This window comes from Paramisgurnus dabryanus, chromosome 3 (genome assembly GCF_030506205.2).
Source record: "Paramisgurnus dabryanus chromosome 3, PD_genome_1.1, whole genome shotgun sequence".
Lineage (NCBI taxonomy): Eukaryota > Metazoa > Chordata > Actinopteri > Cypriniformes > Cobitidae > Paramisgurnus > Paramisgurnus dabryanus.
The window spans coordinates 25,529,675-25,550,033 of NC_133339.1; the positions used below are offsets into that span (position 1 = coordinate 25,529,675).

At 38.1% G+C, this 20,359-nt stretch overlaps 1 protein-coding gene across 1 annotated transcript; it reads right to left on the bottom strand.

Moving 5' to 3' along the window:
* Positions 1 to 559: 559 nt before the first annotated feature.
* gsg1l (gsg1-like) lies at positions 560 to 19,846 on the bottom strand. The gene is made up of 5 exons (XM_065273827.2): positions 19,310 to 19,846; positions 12,478 to 12,525; positions 6,354 to 6,506; positions 4,732 to 4,843; positions 560 to 1,902 (listed from the first exon to the last, which is right to left on the bottom strand). The coding sequence occupies exons 1-5, from the start codon at positions 19,596 to 19,598 to the stop codon at positions 1,590 to 1,592; spliced, it is 915 nt and encodes a 304-aa protein (XP_065129899.1). The 5' UTR covers positions 19,599 to 19,846; the 3' UTR covers positions 560 to 1,589.
* Between the last annotated feature and the right edge of the window lie 513 nt (positions 19,847 to 20,359).

A 20,359-nucleotide genomic window follows, 5' to 3' on the forward strand; every position in this document is an offset into this window, starting at 1 on the left:
TCAAGCAGTGAGAGTTGAAAAAGATTCAACTTTGAGTGAAAAGCTCCACTTGTCAATGTCAGTTCTCACACAGCCGTCCAATCACAGTGGAGAAGGGACAGGATATTATCACAGCAACTAACTGGCGCATCAGGCAACCACTGATAAACAAACCAGAAAAACCACAGCTATGCTGGCGCTCAGCTGAATAAACAGCAGGCATTCTGTGTTTTTAAAAGCTTTGGTGTGCAATCACCCTTAGAAGCACGTCCTAACGCCCGCATTGAAAGAGACGGGTGACAGACACTGACAAAGTCGCTGGCGGTGTGCACGCAGCATAACTCTGCTTGTTTTATGTTCACAGCATTAAAGACAGGCTGTTAATCTTTGGGTTGCCAGGCAACACGTTACAGTTAATCCTGCTTTGGCATCATTTAAGACCATATCATTAGTGGAGTAAAAATAGATAAAACATCTTGCGTATTGTTTACAGTAAAATACTGTAAGTAAAGGCGAATAAAACTCACAAACAAAGAAGCAGACAAAAAAACAACAAGCAGACAACTTTGAAACTCTTTTGTTTTTATCAAATGATATAGAGGATTATAGTGTGTACATAGATAAATATATCATTTAATACATTCAATAAACAGGATTCCAGTCATTGTTTTTATATTAGAGGAAAAGTTCACCTGAAAATAAGAATTGGCTCAACAAATGATTCATTTACAAATTAGATCAGATCATGGCTCAATGGAAGGGGACGTTTTTTAAGGATCTCAATTTCCATCTAAACTATGACATTGGTTTATGTGGAAGAGGGACTTATTTTCTTGTCATTTGTAGAAACATGGCACGGATGCACACTATAGTGTGAAATTTACCATCGCAAATGGGTTTGAAACAGCATGAGGGCGAGTAAAATTATTGTGGGTGAACCATTCCTTTAAAAGAGAGGTTCAAAATATTACAAAAGAGAGAGGTGGGGTTACGATCTCATCATCGACTGCTGCTAATCAACCCAATAATGCATCACAAGGACAAAAACAGGCAAAAACCAAGTGGCAATAAACTTTTATACCTAGATGTGTCAGCTGAAATGGGCTGTGCTTGTGTGTTCAGCTGCAGCAGTACTGAAGGCAGGATTTAAACGGTACTCTACTCTGCTGTTTTAAACATGAAGGCATTTTCAAGCAGATCTTACCAAGGGAGGAGGGCATTTCACAGACTGTATAAGACCGGTAAATACTCAGGAGCGTGTCTAACCTTCAGGACCAATGGATTATTATAAACAGAGTCTTCACTAAAAATCCACGGCCCTGCTTATCGATTCTCTTCTAGCACCTTATAGTGCACTATGTGACTGCTCAGTAAAGTAACTACTTTTGTTATCCACTTACCCGCTCCTACCTCAGTTATTCCTGTTATATTTACAATCAAAAATGTCCCGCTAAGGTAATCTCACGCCTCACACGATAATCATGCAGTTATTCACGTCAACCCTCATAAACTGAGCTGCATATTAGAAAAGAAATGCAATACTCTCAGTGTTTCCAGAAGGAAGCGCTTCGGTCAAAGCAAGGCCACCTGTGCAACACCACACGTATCTCTCAGCATTGTTCTTCTCCCAGAGAGTCTGTGTTGTCCCCCTGATCCACCGGTGCAGGCGGGGACCGCATTTTTCCACGACTGCATCCGTGACCGCTCGTGTGGCTCGGATAAACGTCTATGGAGCTGGAGATGGACTGGACTGACCTGTCACGGAAATAATGGAAAGCCTCGGGGTCCAGGAAGGTCTGCTCCTCCCGAAGGCCCTGCTCGAAGAGTTTTCGTTTGTGTCTGAACTCAATCACCGTCTTTGTGTAAGAGTTGAGGGTGGTGACTGAAGCAGCCATGCAGCAGGTGAAGGAGCCCCATGCCATACTGCCATATATAAACACAAACATGTAAAGACAATGAGAATTTTTATGGATACAAATTTGAGTACATTGTATATTTTGCTGTTTCTGTCAAACTTATACTGTTTGGTTTTTCGAGTCATATGTGCAATTACAATAGTTTTGCAGTGCGAAACATCCTCTTTTTATAGATATAAAGTTTAATGCATGTAAGAGTCATTTAACCAATATAAAAAAAATGAATTGATCAGTTGTTGACTTAGAAATGTATAGTTGATATTAATCTGTATGTGATATAAATGTGAGAAAATGGGACATTTTGCATCTATCGAACAAACAAATTTAACCTGGCTACATAAAAGTAATACTGGGAAAAGTTGTTATATAGAAAATATAGGTGTTTATTTTCTCTTTCCTTGTAATATAAAAGTAACATTTACGCAAAAGTGACAGTGGTTTATTGACTGCAAACCACCCTGAATTTCCAATCACAAACCGTAAGAACGTAGAATTTGTGCTTGTGGGATGAAAAAATAAAACCTTAGAGCTGAAGGCTTTAAAGAAGCACTAGCTTGAATTATCCTTTGATTTGCAGGTTCCAGACAATTTTAGAAAGGTAGTAAAGGTAGTCGAAAAAGAGAGGAGAAAGAGAAAACAAGAAATTGTCCAGATGGCAGAGGACAAATGAAGCAATTTTAGCCTAGACTAATGGATGCCAGGCAAGCATCTGTGGTAATTCAGCCAATGTAAATACCACTTTCATGCCTGTCAGAGCCCCAATGCATGTCTCTTATATCCAAGCGCCAAAATTGCACAAATCATTTGCTGGGGGATTCAATACAACCCTCATGGCTTTGGTCTAACAGACAGGCATGGTCCTAAAAAAAAATCAACTAAAAGATGCAGAAAAATTATCCAAATGATTGACTGTAGTGTAACCCTAACAATGAGAAAGGTTAAAGCACTTCTCAATTCACTCTAAACTTTTTGCAATTAGAATTTTACAGAAAACGGCCAGTGACAACATTTCTGAAACTGTTTTGATTCAATTGAGCAATATTAAGAGGTAAGGGTAAAAAGTTAAGGGTTAGTATACCAAATAATGAAAATGATATCTTGAATTACTCACCCTAATGTCGTTCCACACCTGTAAAACATTTGTTTATCTTCAGAACACATATTAGGATATTTTTAATGAAATCCAAGAGCTTTCTGACCCCCTCATAGACAGCAACGCAACTCACGACTTTCAAGCCCCATATATGCAGTAAAGACAAAAAAGTCAGTTTCCGACGTGTATTAACAAAAGTAGAACATATGACGGCAAGGACGGCAAGACACAAAAGGTCTTTGCAAAAGCGGCTGGCTTTTCACAGAGCTCTATGCAAAGCACATTAATAGAGAGGCGAAGGGAAGGAAAAGATGTGGTCGCAAAAAGTGTACAAGCAATAGGGATAACCAAAGAGGAAGATGTGATATGCTCGACACAACAATGCAGAAGAGCTGAAGGTCACTGTCAGAGCAACCTGAGCTCTTATAACACCTGAGCAGTGCCACAGACTGATTGATTCCATGCTTCGCCGCATTGCTGCAGTAATTCATGCAAAAGGAACCCCAACTAAGTATTGAGTGGTGTACATGCTCATACTTTTCATGTTCATACTTTTCAGTTGGCCCAGATTTCTAAACATCCTTTCTTTGTATTGGTCTTAAGTAATATTCAAATTTTCTGAGATACTGAATTTGTGATGTTCCTTATTTGTCAGATCATCAAAATTAAAAGAAGTAAGCATTTGAAATATATCAGTCTGTGTGTAATGAATGCATATAATGTACAAGTTTCACTTTTTTAATGGAATTAGTAAAATAAATCAACTTTTTGATGATATTCTAATTATATGACCAGCACCTGTAAGTGTGTACCTGTAGATGCCTCAATTACCCGCTCCATGGATGCGTCCACCAGCCTCTAATTGGGCATGTATATATATCTATGGCTAACGAAGGATGACACTGTTTAACACATGCATGTGCTAATTTCCCTAATATGTGTTGGAGGCTTGTTCAGCACAAAAAGTATTCTTGTCGCTTCATAAAATGAAGATTGAACCACTGTGGACCATTTTAATGACAATTTTAATCTTTGTGAGTCGCTTTGGATAAAAGCGTCTGCTAAATGTAAATGTTAATGATGTCTTTCTTGGCCTTAAAAGTTGTGAGTTGCATTGCAGTCTATGGGGAGTAAGAAAGCTCTTAAATTACTAAAATATTTTGATGATGAACAAGGGTTTTACGAGTGTGGAATGACATAGAATTTTCATTCTGGGGTAACCTAACAAAATAATATACTGTATGCATTATAGATTTTATAACCAGTGACTACATTATTAAAAGTTTTTGAATCAATTTAGTGCTTCATTCTAAGCTGCTAGTCAATGTGTCCACAAAACACCTGAGAAAACCGTTGTGAAGTTTTATTTAATTTTTCAGTGCCTGAAATGAGAACAGTCCACAAGAGCCAGATTCATTTGTGGCAGAATGAGAAACAGACACCCACACATCTGTGACTTCTGAGTCTGTCTCCTCTTCTTGCCTCAGTGAATTATATGACTCAGGACACAAGGGAAAGCACATTGAGACAGGACTTCAAATAAAGTTACAGCTCTAGGGAATCCCATTCAGATATCGATCAGAAACTACTAAGGTTGAAAATACAACTTTTGTGGTTATTAAATAACGTCTCAAAATGACCTGCGTCTAGCTGAATCTCTACAGCCCAATAGATAAGATCCTCAAATTCTTTACTTATCATTAAACGGAATTGGATAGGAGAGACTGACGATGAGATCCTTACCAGAAGGACCAGCCGTAGTCCCATGTGTGGGGCCTCCAATCCTCTGGGCCCAAACTGACTGTGATCTGGAAGACCTGTGTGTACATCATATGAGCTACCATCCCCAGTAGACCTGTTGAGAAATGTGCATGTGTACATTGGCAGCTGGTGATTTTTTATACTGTTGTTGTTCAGTTTGCGACAGGATTTGCGTCAACGAGATATAAAACATAAGGACACTTACATTAGGGATTTCAAATTTAAAATGCTATGATTCAGCCAATGATCCTCTGAATTACATGGAAAAGCACCAGCATATGTGTAGGTCAATGCCATCTGTTTCAAATCACGTACAGTAGGATTAGTAAAGAATATATGTAACTTATATAGAGCTCAAGAAACAGCGTACATGCAGTTACATGTACCTGTAGCGTACACATCTGTTACAATTGATCTATGCTGATTGATTGTCCGAGGCAAGTCCTCCCTACATGTTTAACCTTGTCACTAACATACATCTTGGGATGGATGGGACTCTCTCTCTCTCTCTCTCTCTCTCTCTCTCTCTCTCTCTCTCTCTCTCTCTCTCTCTCTCTCTCTCTCTCTCTCTCTCTCTCTCTCTCTCTCTCTCTCTCTCTCTCTCTCTCTCTCTCTCTCTCTCTCTCTCTCTCTCTCTGTTCTTAAAACTGATGCTGCAATCAGAATTAGAGAGCATTAAAATGAACAGAGCGGTTTGAATCCAGCCAATCAAATAATCATAAATCCAAAAGCAGCAGCTGTTCTGTATTTCTAACTGCTTGAATTTAACCATGCTGCACTGGGCTGCAGGGAGGACTGTAGTCTAGAGAGACTGTTTTCATCTGTGTGCTGTAAGTGTGAAAATTATTGCCGGTAAACTTTATTCCTTCATTGTGTTACCAATCGCTGCCTTACTGATTAGTGATTTTTTAATTTGTGCTAAAGATATGCAGCAGGGGTCTTGTCAATTATTGTTTGAGCTCAAAGCTTTTGTGAGAAAAGGAAAACATGCATTAAGAAGCTAAAGTTCAGCGAAAAGTTTCATTGTTCTCCCAGATCTTGAACAGTATAATTTATAAGTAACAGTAAGGTAGAAAAATGTAATGTCAGTAGTGATTATAGTTATGGCTCTGTAATGTACACTGTCAAAAATAAAGGTACAAAGCTATCACTGGGGCAGTACTCTTTAAAAAAGGTCCTATATGTATCATTTAGGTACAAATATGTATCTTTGAACTGCCAATATGTACCTTTGAAGTACTATGCACTCTTTAGCTACAAATGTGTACCTTTTTGAAAGGATATTGTCCCAGTGACAACTTTTGTACCTTTATTTCTGAGAGTGTATGTATATGTGACTTAAACATCACACCATTTCTCCATCTATTTTTTAGGTCCTCCCAAAAAAAGATTGAACCCCAACTCTTTTATCTTCTACCTTACAGAGGCTACATTTTGTATTATACAAACGTACAATGTTTTGTATCACCATTACTTGATGTTATGACACACATAAAAGAAGAAGGACAGACACAACGTGCCTATGTGTAGATGATAAACGTAATGAGGGAATGCATAATTAATTTCTCAAAGCTTGTGATGTTGGGACAAGGATGGAGGCCTACCTGACAGCACAGTGAAGACTGCGGCGAAGGCGTTCAGTTTGAGTCCATCGATTACATTACTGGAGTGAAAAAGCTCCAAGCACATCAGACTGAAGCCAACGACCAGCAACATGATGTATAGCACCTCTGACACAACTGACAGCCAAAGGACACCTGCAATCACACACACACACACACACACACATACACTGGTAAGCAAAGCAGTGTACTGTAATTTTATCTGTCAGTTTTATTCGGGAAGGTTTTTAAAATCACAAAGTCACATATGTCATTAAAGGCATTTTAGACTGTACCGAGCAGGTGCTGCTTTTATTTTATCTATGGTGCATGAAGTGTACACCCCAAAGAAAAGTATAGGAATGCACTTGTGTACTTTTGATGACTGTTTCATCAGACTTCACATGACAGCTGCAATATAAAAAAACGAAACAAATCTACTATAATGTTTCTAAAGAACATTATTAATATTTATTTTAAGAGGTAAACTTTAAACCATATCCATCAAGGTGGACTAACTCAAGGGTATTTCCATAAAATCAATCACTTTTTTCTAATTAATAGAATTCATTTCCCTTGAGCTTTCTCCAAAGATTGGAGATGTTGTTTTGGTCTGACATATCACAACACCTCACTACATTCAGTGTTGAGATGATTACACAGTGGCAAAATATGCCTGGTTTCACAAACATCCTGCTACCCATTTTGTATATCAATATGTTTATCCATCCTAAATAGCAATTGTATTATTAGTGGGTCTGTCCATATTCCCAAACTTGGGGTATTTGCACTTGACCACTTGTGCATTGTATTTTTTTGTAGTTGGCTCAAGTGTTTAAGTAGGCGTGAAGATTGCAAGTGTGAAATGAACTTCATTACCTTCTTGCAATTTTGGAGCACCTCAGTTCCTTAATATTGTGAATAATGGGGTTCACTTAGGCTGGAATTTGGATATAGCATGTGTCCAGGCACCGGACTTATTCATTTAAAACATGCAGTCACATGTACGCATTTTCGGTCACATGCATGTGTTCTCAAGTGTGGGTATTTGGGCAGGCCCTAAAATGAGTATCCTTAGAGTACCTTACTATTCCAGTGAAATCTACGAAGTGCAGATCCAGGCACACCCTAACTTGGTTACCCAAGACTCATTGCGAGATAATTCACTGACTTCTTTTTTCGAGAGTGCTCGATTCGATGTTCGTCACAACATGTAGCCCGTCATGTGTGTGGTTCCTTTTTCAAAATATGTGTCCTGTGCATCGAGAGATCCTGTGTGCACCACGTGTCTTGTCAAAATAAGTGCCTGCTGCAGACGCGTCTAAAGGGTTTATGATAAAAGAGACGTTCACGTTTGCCAGATACTCGCATAATCTCATGCGTAATCAGAGTTTACTGTTAAGGGAGTGTCTTGGGTGTATTTTGTGAACTTGAGCGTCTCTTTTATCATAAACGGTTTTGACGCGTGTGCAGCAGGCACTTATTTTGACAAAACATGTGATGCACATGTTTACATGATGCAACAAACACATATTTTGAAAACGCAAGCAACACACATGACACTCCGGACACATATTTTGAATAAGTGCCCCTCGGAGCAGTCATGAGCCACCACTGTCTGCAACTGAAGTTATGCCCTTAAATGTTCACAACCATATACTGTCAGTAAACCCACGCTGTGTTATTGAAACCGTACTGAAAAGCAAGTTGTACCCACTGTGCCACCCCAGGCCTTATTTTATATACTTAGGTATTACAGTTGTTAAAATACAGTACATCTAAGATTTGATAATTATCATAGATTACAGTACTGTATATCACGGCTCCCCCTCACCTACATTTAATCTACTTTCTCCTACTGCCTGACATTTTCTCATCTCTCTGTATCCTTAGAGAACACACGATCACAACACTTAAATGCTATCATTCATACAATGCTGTTAGTGCCTTGAATGCCTTAAAGTAGTGTACTTTCTGAACTACTCCTCAATTGGGGAATAAAACCTGCTGTATGTCTGTTGCCTGCTCATGGGATCAGCAGTGTTAAATGAAATAAGAGTTCACAAAACTGCCTCTGTTATTTATACACGGAAAGGTCACTTAATTTACTTTAAACTTTAAGAGGCGGTTTTGCGGACAGGGATTAGACTAGTCCTAGACTTAAATAAATGTAAGAGCTGTCCAAACTGAAAACAACTGTCACTGACACATCTTAAAATACATCAGTGCCCTTTGTTTTGCCTCAAAATACACACAAGTAATGTTTTTAGTAAGGCATTGTTTGTTAAACCTAGTTATATTTCATAATTGAACTAAGGCCTAGTCCTGGTTTAAGCTAATCCCTGTCTGGGAAACCACCCCTTATGTATTACTAACATAACAGACAAAAGCCAGTCATATGGCCTCTTGGCCAGTCCTTGGACATTCAAAGAGGCCATTGCTGCATCCGAAACTGCCTACTTCCATAATATATAGTAGGCGAAAAGCAGTATGCAAGGCGAGTAGTATATCCGAATACATAGTATTCCAAAAACAATATGCGAAAAGTACCCGGAAGACCTAATACTTCCGGCTAGATTTTGCAGCGTGCATACGATGGACACTTCAGTATCCCATGATGCCCCGGGAGCGGAGTTATGCAACGAAGAAGAAGAAGTGAAAACGGCAATGCGGCTGTTTTCGCGCTGGTATGACTTGACGTGATGACGACGTATGTTACATGATGTATCAACATGCCGGATGTAGTACGTCCGAATCGCATTCATACTACTAGGATTCATACTATACAGTACCTACTATTTTAACGGTCAGTAGGTACTTCAGCTCATTCAGTACGTACTGTACAGTATGCGGTTTCGGACGCAGCCCATGGTTCCCAGACCTTCAGTCTGGAGGTCTCTCTACATGAGACTAATTTCTATCCACCAGATCAGATGCCAAGTGACCCAAATAGACTAATATAGTTTAAACCAATACGCTTCCTATTAAAGCCCATTAGAATTTCTGTGATTTTTTTCAGCAATGGAGTGATTAAAACCTTGTAACCTGAAGTGTGTTGGAAGATTGAGGACTTTTGAAAAGTCCGCCCAACATTCTTTAGAGACAACTATAAACAATGTGTAGATTTTCTTGGGGACTCCTTAAGGCAACCTCCGGAAAAGCATCATTTGAGGGCTTGATGTTGGCCTCGTTCAAAGAAGGTAGCAGGAATAGTAGCAAGCAAACTGACACCCTGTACTCTGCTAACCTAAGCTAGGTGTTAACAATATTTATAAGTCATATATAAAAATTCTAATTTGTGCACAAACAGTTCTTGACAGCCCTTTTTATGACAGCACTTATAGAGGGATGAATTTGAAAACAACCAAATTAAAATGCACTACCCACATACTTTGGCGGATTCCATGAATATTGGTGAGTTGTATCAAATAAGATTAATAATGAAGACCTTGAGACTTAGTCATAACTTATAAGATAGAAACGGGGTCTGAAATGAACAGGGAATGGTGTAGTTTGCCTTGCAAATATTCTCCCCTGAAACTATCGCAGATGTAATTTGCAAGCTGAATTCATTTTCCTTTTTGATTGTGGAGTATTATCTCTAGATTTGTTCATAGCAAGAGATGTATTATGCAGTAGTCCCCTGAACTGAAATGAAATTCCATATTCAAAATATGATATTTCCCCAGTGAAGGCTTTTCCATCTCAGACAAACATCAACAATTAAATCTGCCCTTCGGAAAAAGAGTTGGGTAAAAAAAGAGTACTTCTTAAAGAAAAGTATGAAGCATGTACTGGATCACACATTTGTATGAAGCATTCTACTAAAAATGATATTGCAATGCATCAAAGTTTATTAAAGTGCACTTAAACATCAGAGAGGCAACAATAAATGTTAGGACCAGGAAAGTTTATGAGCAAGATTCAAATGCACACCTGATCAGTGGCGGCCGGTGATTTACACTGTAAAAACTAAAAGTTAAGTCAACTCAAACCATTTAAGTAAACCGGTTGCATTAGTATTAAAACACATACATTTGAGTACTGTGAACAAATTGAGTCATATGCAGTTATGCACTTATATTTAAGTTCACACTACTTAAATATAAGTGCAAAATTACACATGACTCAAGTTCACAGTACTTAAATGTATGTGTTTTAAAACTTAAATGGTCTAATTCAGTGGTTTTCAAACCCTGGGTCGCGACCCTCTGGTGGGTCGCAAAAATTAAAAACTGGGTCGCCAGAAACATTTCAAAAAAATTTTACTAAAATAATTTGTTCAATTTTATTATAAAACTATAATAATTACAACACACTTGAATAAAAGCACAGTAAAAAATATCTTTTAAATACACGAAATAAAAAAATACTCCACCACTGTGCGCATCTTACTGTAATAAATTAATAGACAGTAGATTAAATTGAGCGCGGGGTCACAGCCATTTTTTTAATGATGCAAGGGGAAATAAAAACTCCTAAATAAAAATAAAAATGTGTTTGGTCTGATTTAAAAAAAAAAAATACATATTTTAAATGTATTTGATTGGTTTGTCGATAGTGAGCCCGGAAATGTGTAGTTATGACCGTTAAGACACGGTTGAGTTTTGCAGTAAGACTGACACGTTATGGTTCTGCTGTTATCTTTCAACTATTTTCGCCGCTGAAACAACAAAAACAGTCAACATTGCGTCTAAAATGTAAGTGACTAAATATTAATTACTTGTTTAGTGAACTGTCATATGAAATCTGTACATTATTAACCGTGATGTGATGCTGCTTAACTGTATCATGTTATTAAAAGTTTCACATTTTTACTGCAGTATGTTAAACCCACTGTTAGCTCACTTTGTGTTTGCTGCGCTTATTTGTTTAACTTAGCGTTATTACATTATGCACTTTCAGTTGCCATTGAGACTAAAGGTTGCAGAATCATTATCGTGCTTTGGTGATTGTTATTGGCGTTTTAATCTAACGTTACTTGTCCCTGATAAGCGGACAAGTGTTGATGTAGAGCCCTGCGACATGTTTTTTGACTCCTTCAGTAAAGGCTAGGTCCAATCTTTACGACTCCTCCGTTGTGTTGCGTATGTGAGTTCTTCCTCGTTTTTTGTCCATTATCATAATTAATGATATTATGAATTGCAGTGAGGTTCATCTCATTTATGCCCCCTGAAAAAATTAAATGCCCGTCCATGTATTTGTGTCTGGCGTCGGGTCTGCTCATTAGGTAAGTTATATACATACAGATGCGCGCGTGCATGTTTCACCGGGCTCACTCCGCTCTGACGGCTTCCAGCCCCGCCCTGCTTCATGCTACTAAGGGGGGGGGGGATAGAGTGTGGGTCGCATAATTTTTATTTTTTTAAATTAGGGTCGCTCCTAAAAAAGTTTGAAAACCACTGGTCTAATGCAACCGGTTTACTCAAAGGGTTTGAGTTAAGTTAACTGTTAGGTTTTACAGTATATTTTTCAAGGGCACACGATGCGAAGCTCTTCACATGTATGTAGTCCATTATGTGTGTGGTTCGTCATTTCAAAATATGTGTTTGCCGCGTCAAGTGAGCATATGTGCATCACGTGTCTTGTCAAAATAAGTGCCTGCTGCACACGCGTCAGAATATAGAATATTTAAAGGCAAAGATACAGTATAAAAAAATATTGGACATTGCTATTAGTATACAGGGGAAAATGCAAAAATCTAAATAGCCGCTCTAGCAACAAAAGTCCCGCCTTCCAGCAAACATGGCCGCCAAGTGGTGTGACATCCTTAAAGCGACTTTGATAAAACGTAGAGAAGAGATCTTCAACAGGGAGTATGTAACTTTTTGGTTAGGGTCAGCATATTTATTGTTACAGTATATCATTAATTTGTGACAAATGGAAATATGTATAGAACAAACATTCAATAAAATGTTTTCACCCAAAACTAGTTGAGCTAAATATTTGATTGACCATTTCACACGTTGAGCATCCACATTCTCTTAAAAATGCATGCGCACACGCGAGCACCCGTAGCATGTGTCAAATAATTAAACAGGTGGAGATAAGAGATCTGTCATCCACAGGTTTTGGTTTGTGCTGTCGGACAAGCCTGAACACTGCTGTAATGACAGCCATTACTCACCTCTCTCAGACGCAGGGGCCAGATCGATAAAACTCCTGCATTTCTCACCTGGGAAGACACAAGGCTTAGAGTTAACAAAGAGTTAACGTCTGTGCTCCACAAGCTCTCTTTCACAAAGTCAAGAGTCACAGAGTTCAACATCATCTTTACAGTGCTGCCGTCCAGGGATAAAATATGTACAAAACTCATCAATCTGAAAAGCTCTATGTCCCTGATTGGCCAGCTAATTTGTACGTTGTGATTGGCCTGAATACCTCTGACGTCAGCAAGAAATGTGACGCTCCTTACCATGTTTGAAAGATTCGCTCACAATTCAATGCTAACAGGAGTTAACTTACAGGCTGTGAGTCCAAGCGGGAGGAATTATGATAATGACCGTCAACAGGCTCAGGAAGTAAACTGTTGCCTACAATCCGTGTGTTTGTTGTAGTTCAAGAAAAGAGATTTACGTTGGAAACGATAACTCGCGTCATTGCTTACTTTGGAGCTTGTACCTTTTGCATATCGTTAACATGTACTAATACACACCTACACACCAAAGGAAATGTAAAATCATGAATCGGTTAATTGGTGCTCTTTAAAAGAACCTAACCCAGTTCACTTGTAGTGAACCAGAAAAGGCAGAGTGTGGACATAGCCGAATGTGACCTTCAAATCCATTTGGTGTTTCAAATATAGCGGACTCAAAAGAGGACCAAAGTTCTTTTTTTTTGGTCCTCTTTGGAACTAAAATGTTTCAGACCCTTTCTTGTTCACATCACAACTTCATAAGAACTCAGACCCCAACTGTCTGTGCAGCAGTTGTTTTGATATGTCAAAAGGGCACATGGAGCGGACCGGGACCTCGTTGCTTTCTAAAATCTTTTTATTTGCCTTAATAAAAAAGATCTGGGCCGTCTTCAGACACTCCAGAATTCCGCTGCTAGGCTTTTAACCCATTTTCACGAGTTCACACTTACAAATAAATTGGATAGATTAAATTAGTAAACGTATTTGGCGTGCTGTCCAGGGGGAGGGGGCTCTGAGCTCGGAAATGGGCCCGAATGCAGAGTACCCCCCCAGGTTTGCGAGAGTGCGAGGGATTCTGAAGACTGCAGAGGATCTTTGTAGAGTTAAACTGTAACTTATATATGGCTTGCCTTTTTGCTGATTGGGTAGATATGATGATTACTGATGTGGACAACTGGTGGTACTAGAGTATTTGTTGATTACTGATTATAGACAACTGAAAGTACTTAAGTGGTTTATTTGACATGCTCCTCCTGAACTACATCAATAAAACATCATCAAGAGATTTGAGATCAACAGATCAGAGATATTTAGTTGCCCCCCATACTTATATTAAAACAAGAGGGGACTGTTCGTTTCAAACTGTGGCAACTAGGTTGTGGAACGCCTTGCCCCCTTCAATACATTGTTTGGACTGTGTAGAAATTTTTAAAACTCAGTTGAAAACTCTTCTTTTTAAAGAGGCTTTTACTAGACTGTAGGGTTGTTTAGGCTGGTCTAATGTGTACTTCTGTCGTTTTTTTTTATTAGATGTTTTAATGGTTTTATAAATGTTGGGTATTCTTCTTTTGTTGTGAAGCACTTTGTGATTGTGAATTGTGCTATAGAAATAAAGTTTACTTACTTACTTACTTTCACATGTGAAAAAGAAATCAAACCACAAAAGAACCCAAAAGCGAACACTACTCTCAGACCACCTCTGGATGTGGTCTGGGTACGGTTTGCTTTTGGGTCGGAGAGCGTTTGGACTGGTGAACTAGGTGTGAAAACAAAGTTTCTGCACTAACCAGACACCAGTCACAATGTTAGCCACTTTGTTTCTTTCATGTCATTCGTAACCCCTAAGCTGCTTTTCATACAACCAAGACTTTTCTGTGTCAAGTTAAATTTGTAACTAACTGTAATGCACCAATAAAGATGACATAAAAGTGTAGGAACCCTGAACATTTTTATGCTCGTCTGTGATAACTTTTCTCGAAAAAGGGGTAAACAGATTGTGTTTGTGGTCTGATCAAAACAATTGTTTTAATTAAACCTGTCCTGTGAATCTCTGCACTAGATGGGAAAGAATTATATAGTTTTGTGGCACATCCTCCCTGCCCCTTTCAGTTTGGACTTTTAATTAAACTGGCGAGTTCATAGCTATAAGACTTTACTCTGCAACCTTGAACAATGATATAGTTTATGGGTTGAATGAAGATGGCAAGCTGTGCCTATAGCAAAGAAAGAGGTCAGACAGAGGTGAAAAGCAGAACCCCGGCGAATACTGGTTATCATGAAGACAACATTGTAACAGAGACATTGTACAGCAGAGATGGACTCCTCATACACATCATTAGGAGAAATCAGAATGCAAAATATTATACTCTGAGTGATCTTGATTGTATTGTTATTGTATTTTTGATTAAAAATTTATAGCAGTTTTTTCATTCCAAAATCTCTTCCAAAAATAAATTAGTTTTATTCCCAAATCTCTTCCAAATGTGTGACCCTGTTTACTCTGTATAATCTAGGATTAAAGTCTAACAATCTAATTGATGTAGGATGATTTTATGCAGAAAACAGTAAAACCCCATTCACACAGACCTCTGGTCCCAGAAAATACCCGTAAAATTGCCAGACAAGCGTCTGTGTGAACAAAAACTCGTTCCGTTAATCTTCTGGGATCGTTGCCGGAAAGAGGACCTAGTAAGATACGCGGGTAACCCTCTGTGTGAACAAGAAGCCGCAAGAATGCAGTAATGGGCGTATCGAAGTGAGGACGCGCGCGTCATCATCACAACACAAGTTATGGTTCAGCTCCTTACAACGAGAGATAACATGCATATAAACATTCACCACGAGAAATGTTGCAAACTAGATTGAAGCAGTTATCAGGAAATGATATATGAGACGAATAAACAATGACGCACGTGCCGTAGTGAGGACGCGCGTGTCATGGCAACATGAAGTTGGTTCAACTCTTTAAAATGAGGGATTTACAACATTCATGACGAGAAATGTCAGCAAACTGGACTGAAGCAGATATCAGGTAAGTTAGCTCGTTACTTACTGCGTTGAAACGGAGATCATTCAGCAGCATAAAAGAATATCGCGTCACGTGCTCATTTGAGCTATAAAAAAACGAAAATAACCGCATGTCATCCCAACAATATCGTTCAGCTCCTCAAAATGCGGGTTTTAAATGCATATAAACAATCACGATGAGAAATGTCTGAAAACTGTATCAAAGCAGAAATCAGGGAGCACGTCAAATATCCACTCAGAAGATGAGATCATTCACCAGCATTAGAACTGTGCGTTCACACGCTCCTTTGTAGTCTTATCATAAACAAAAATGCACGCGAGTTGTTTCTGGAGAGAGAAATAATAAATAATATGTAAACTTCAGACGCTGCGTAGAAGAGAGGGCGGGACTTTCAATAGGTTGCGTGTCTTTCCGGGACCGTCACATGCCGGGTAAACTTGGCAGTGTGAATGAAAAAAATCTAACTATTCCGGAAAAATCCAGGATGCATATCCCTTGTATTTTACGGAATTTCTGTGTGAAAAGGGCTTAAATGACTTAAGCTGGGTTTTCACAGGCAGGGTCACATTTATCTTGACTTGCAATATACAGTAAACATAAAGAGCGGTTTAAATGCTTCACTATTAATACAGTAGTACACTATTCTGCAAACAAAACACTCATCATTTTAAGCTTGACAGACACAGACAGGGCTCATATACTGTAGCCCGGTCCACAAAACTTCATGTACTATATCGTCTACATTACAAGCTACAAGGTTTTCAAAGTATTTATTACCTTCTGAAATCAAGATTTAATGTAGCATTTAAAATTACAAGGTAACAAAAATGCAAAAAAAAAAAAAAAATTCACGTAAATGCAGATAAACAGCACAATAAATATTTTAATAAACAGGAACTGACTTCATCTGAAAAGAATGAGATTTTTAAAGGTGTTAACTTAAAAAACAGCAGAAATGCTATAAGTGGTGTCTAATGTAAGAGGTTTGCATGAGTGACTGCAGAAAAAATAGAAACTTTGCCACCTGGGTGATTAGAGTTTGACTGACTGCACATTAGTTTGTCATTTAACATGACATAGATACATATACTAGATTTCATATTCTGGACCTCCTAAGTGCACTTCTTTTCTCATTACAGACCCAGTGTGCCTTTTCTCGAGTAAATAAGACCCGTGGAGGGAGTTTAATCCTTGTGCCAGGCGGACATGTGGCCCATGTTAGCTCTCCTGAATTTAAATAACTGAACCTCACAGCAGCAGGGGAAATGCATTAACCAATTCCAAACTGGCCGATGATGCAAGAACGCGAGTAATTGAATTTCTACTGGGCTTTATTTCACCACTTAGGTGAGTCACTTGAGGTAATCATTTCATTTATATCAATGACACGAAATGTCTACAATGATTTATTTTAGTCCAACTTTTGAAAACGGACTGATTGTAGACTGAGCATTTTAATGAACTAAGGAAAGGCTTTGAAATAACATGTAAGCTATTTCAATTGATTTCAGAGATTTATAATTTAAAATCTCAGTTTTATCTGAGCTAAATGAGTGACATCCCTGTTTTACATATAGATAGACAAAATATGCCAATGGGACAGCATTATGAGATAGGCTACCTCTCTCATTATTGCATTAAAAGATTTAATATTCATTTAATCCTGTTCATCCACTACCCCATATGAATAAAGGCCACCGGCTTTTGATTGGCTCCTAAAGTATTTAATCTGCTATCGAGGTTGGTGGAGGGTAATTGCATCTGTAATGAGCATGAATGATTGGTGCTATTAGCATTATTGTGTGATACTGTATAATCTAGCAGTGGATAAAATATAAGATCTTTAAGTACTTATTATGAATCAATGCTCTACTTTGACATTACTTCTTGTTTTAGTGTTAAATGGGACAGCTGGTCATTGCTGCTACGTAACATAAATCCTAACAGTTACTGAGGCTTTTTGTGTAAAGTGGTTTATAATCGGCAAGTTAAACATGTTTTAAATAAGCTCTACTGCATGTAGGCCTAACGAAAAATTAAATGGAAATGTATAGTACTAGTAAAAGGCAATTAAGATACAATCTTAAAAATAAAAGAGATGACAGAGAAGAAACATTTTTGGCTGTGTAGTTCCAAAAATAACTTTAACATTCAAAGACTCTTCAGACTATAAACAGGTATGAAAAATAAACCTTAATGGTTCTTTGGAGAGCAAAATAAAAGCTCTTTTGACATCGCTGCATGTGAAAAACCCTTTATAGCACTTTTATATTTATAAGTGTACCAGTCTCAGAATGATACAATTGGGTAACACCGACAACCTGTTGTTAATGTACTATTACAGCTGTATTTAAGAGATAAGAATATTGTCTACTTAATAAATGGGGTACGTCTACCCTCAGTTATTTGTGAGATTTAAAAAAAAATGAACCTGATGTGCCATGTTTGAAGTACTTCTGTTTATCATTTCATTTCATTCTAAGAAACACTTAACCACCAATATTTGCAGAGGACTGTGTTACCTTGTGTGAATGTGTGATGAGTTTGCAGCACAAAGCTTGTATGGCACTTGTCAGATTAGTCATAAATCCAACTGATGACTAGATAAATGTGTCAACAGCAATAATGCTAGAAAAAATTCATGGAGTCAATTAACTTAATCCTTCATTCTCTTGACAAGGTCTGCTGGATTTAATTTAAGGCAATACAGAACATCATTTCTGTTTAAAGCTATACATTAGAAACATTATGTCAAAGCATTAGTTCAGAAAAATGGCACTATTACTTTGGTAAAAAACCTGGTATCCCCTGATCTTGTGTTTGTCTCCCACGTCTGTGTCTTTATTCTTGGTAAATCCTTTTAATCCCTTTAATTGTAACGCATTGCCATGCTGGATTAATCTCCTGAATTGGCTTGTGACATAAAAATGGTTATGAAAAGGTTTTTTTTACAGACAATGCCATAGAAGAACCATTTTTGTTATTTCTTTTTTGTCAAAGGACTGTTCATTTTTTACCTTTTTATGGCATGTAGAACCTTTTTCCACTATAAAGTATCTTACAACAAAAAGGTTCTGATGTTAAAATCTCTTTATGGAAATATACAGCCAGAGAAATACCATTTTGGGACCTTTGTTTTGTGTTAATACAATGGCCTATGTTTCTCATACAGAACTTTGAGAAAACAAGACATTTTCTACCGTCTAAAATAATACATTGCCAATAGGTTGTCCTCAAGTTAGAGGTTTAAAGTACTGAGAAAACAGAGAAAATATTTTTTAGTTCTTTAATTTTAGTGCCATCTCACTTACCAATGTGTAATTTTACCTGACTGAAGTAAAAAATAAATACATAAATACAATCTGATCTGTCCTTAAAAATGTGCAAGCAGATGAGCAAACAGAAACACTCTGTTTCAGTTAATTTTGTTATCTAACAGTACAAGTTCCTCAAAACTCATTGAGAGTAAAGTAAATCCTAACAGATGTTTCCAAAGCTGCTGGCGCGCAATCATTCGTGGGCATCTATTGCTCAACGCCTTCACACTGTTTTACGCATTACATGTTAAAGTTTCGACACGTTGTATTATTAAATATGATATTCTGTTAAAAAAATTGATCTACCTTTTACGGAATTGAAAGTATTTATCACTCAGACAGATGTTATATTTTAAACCCGCAAACTGTGACAGTGGCGTCATCTGCGTTTTTTTAAACTGTGTAGCCTACTCAATGCAAGTTGTTAGTATTTGTTAATGATTATATTAAAGCGTATTAAAACAGTTAAACCTCTCACCTCCCCCGTGGATATTTTCCTCGCACGAGTACCAGATGCCCGTGTGGAAATGTCTGAAGAGAAAGCGATCGTCACCTGTTTCCCAGCTATAGTGAACTTTACTCGGGTCCGTCTCGTTCACCCCGTAGTCAATACAGTTATGCCGCCTCTCATTGCTGCAGTTGGGTTTGGGGACCCTCTGTGTCCCCTCGCACCAATAGGTCGTGATGAACGCCGTCGTTGAGAATAAAAGAGCCAGCAGATTCAAAGCCACAGAGAGCAAAGCGCGACATTTTCGGGTGGTCTTCATAGTCCCGCATGAAAGTGTTTCTCACACTTGAATGAGTTCATTCAAACTGGTTTGAAAAATGTTGACGGGTGTGAGAAGTGTTAAGGGGAGCGCACGGTTGCGCTCACCTCTGAACGACAAGTGACAGGTTCGATCCCCACACATATGAATGCGCGCGCGAGGGTGCGCGAGGCGTGACAAGCAGACAGACGTGACTGTGAGAAAGATCTCCGAGGCTTCTCTGAGGCACTCACTCACGCACGCTTCTAACAGTTGTGATCTCTCTCTCTCTCTCTCTCTCTCTCTCTCTCTCTCTCTCTCTCTCTCTCTCTCTCTCTCTCTCTCTCTCTCTCTCTCCTTATAGCTTTATATTCTCCATATTTTATTATTTTATATACTTGCCTGATGAAACTAACATGTTTGATATTATAATAATTGTATAAACTATAGCCTAAGCATTTAAAATATTGGATTTTTTATGTAACCTGCATTTTATATTCCTAGTAATGGTTTTTAAATGTGTGAACTCTTTAAAGGAATAGTGTGAATAGAGCAAAAGCAGTTTAAATTGATTAAAACACAGACCTCTGTTACAGACAGACCACTCACAACAAGAAATTCATCACATCAAATTTTATGGTTCCTTCTTAATCAATAAAATGCTTTGTGTAGGAGTTGCTCTCTGCAAAAGGGTGAAATATATACATGCCTTGTCAGTTTTGTATTTTATAATGGTTACAGGAATTAGAATTAATGTCTGGAGAGTAAACCTTTTTATAATT

Excerpts from the sequence above, each read along its gene's own strand:
- gsg1l (XM_065273827.2), bottom strand. The coding sequence starts at position 19,598 with ATGAAGACCACCCGAAAATGTCGCGCTTTGCTCTCTGTGGCTTTGAAT. Across the intron at positions 12,526-19,309 it reads GGAAAATATCCACGGGGGAG|GTGAGAAATGCAGGAGTTTT; the intron begins GTGAGAGGTTTA and ends GTGTCTTCCCAG. Across the intron at positions 4,844-6,353 it reads AGTCTTCACTGTGCTGTCAG|GTCTACTGGGGATGGTAGCT; the intron begins GTAGGCCTCCAT and ends ATTTCTCAACAG.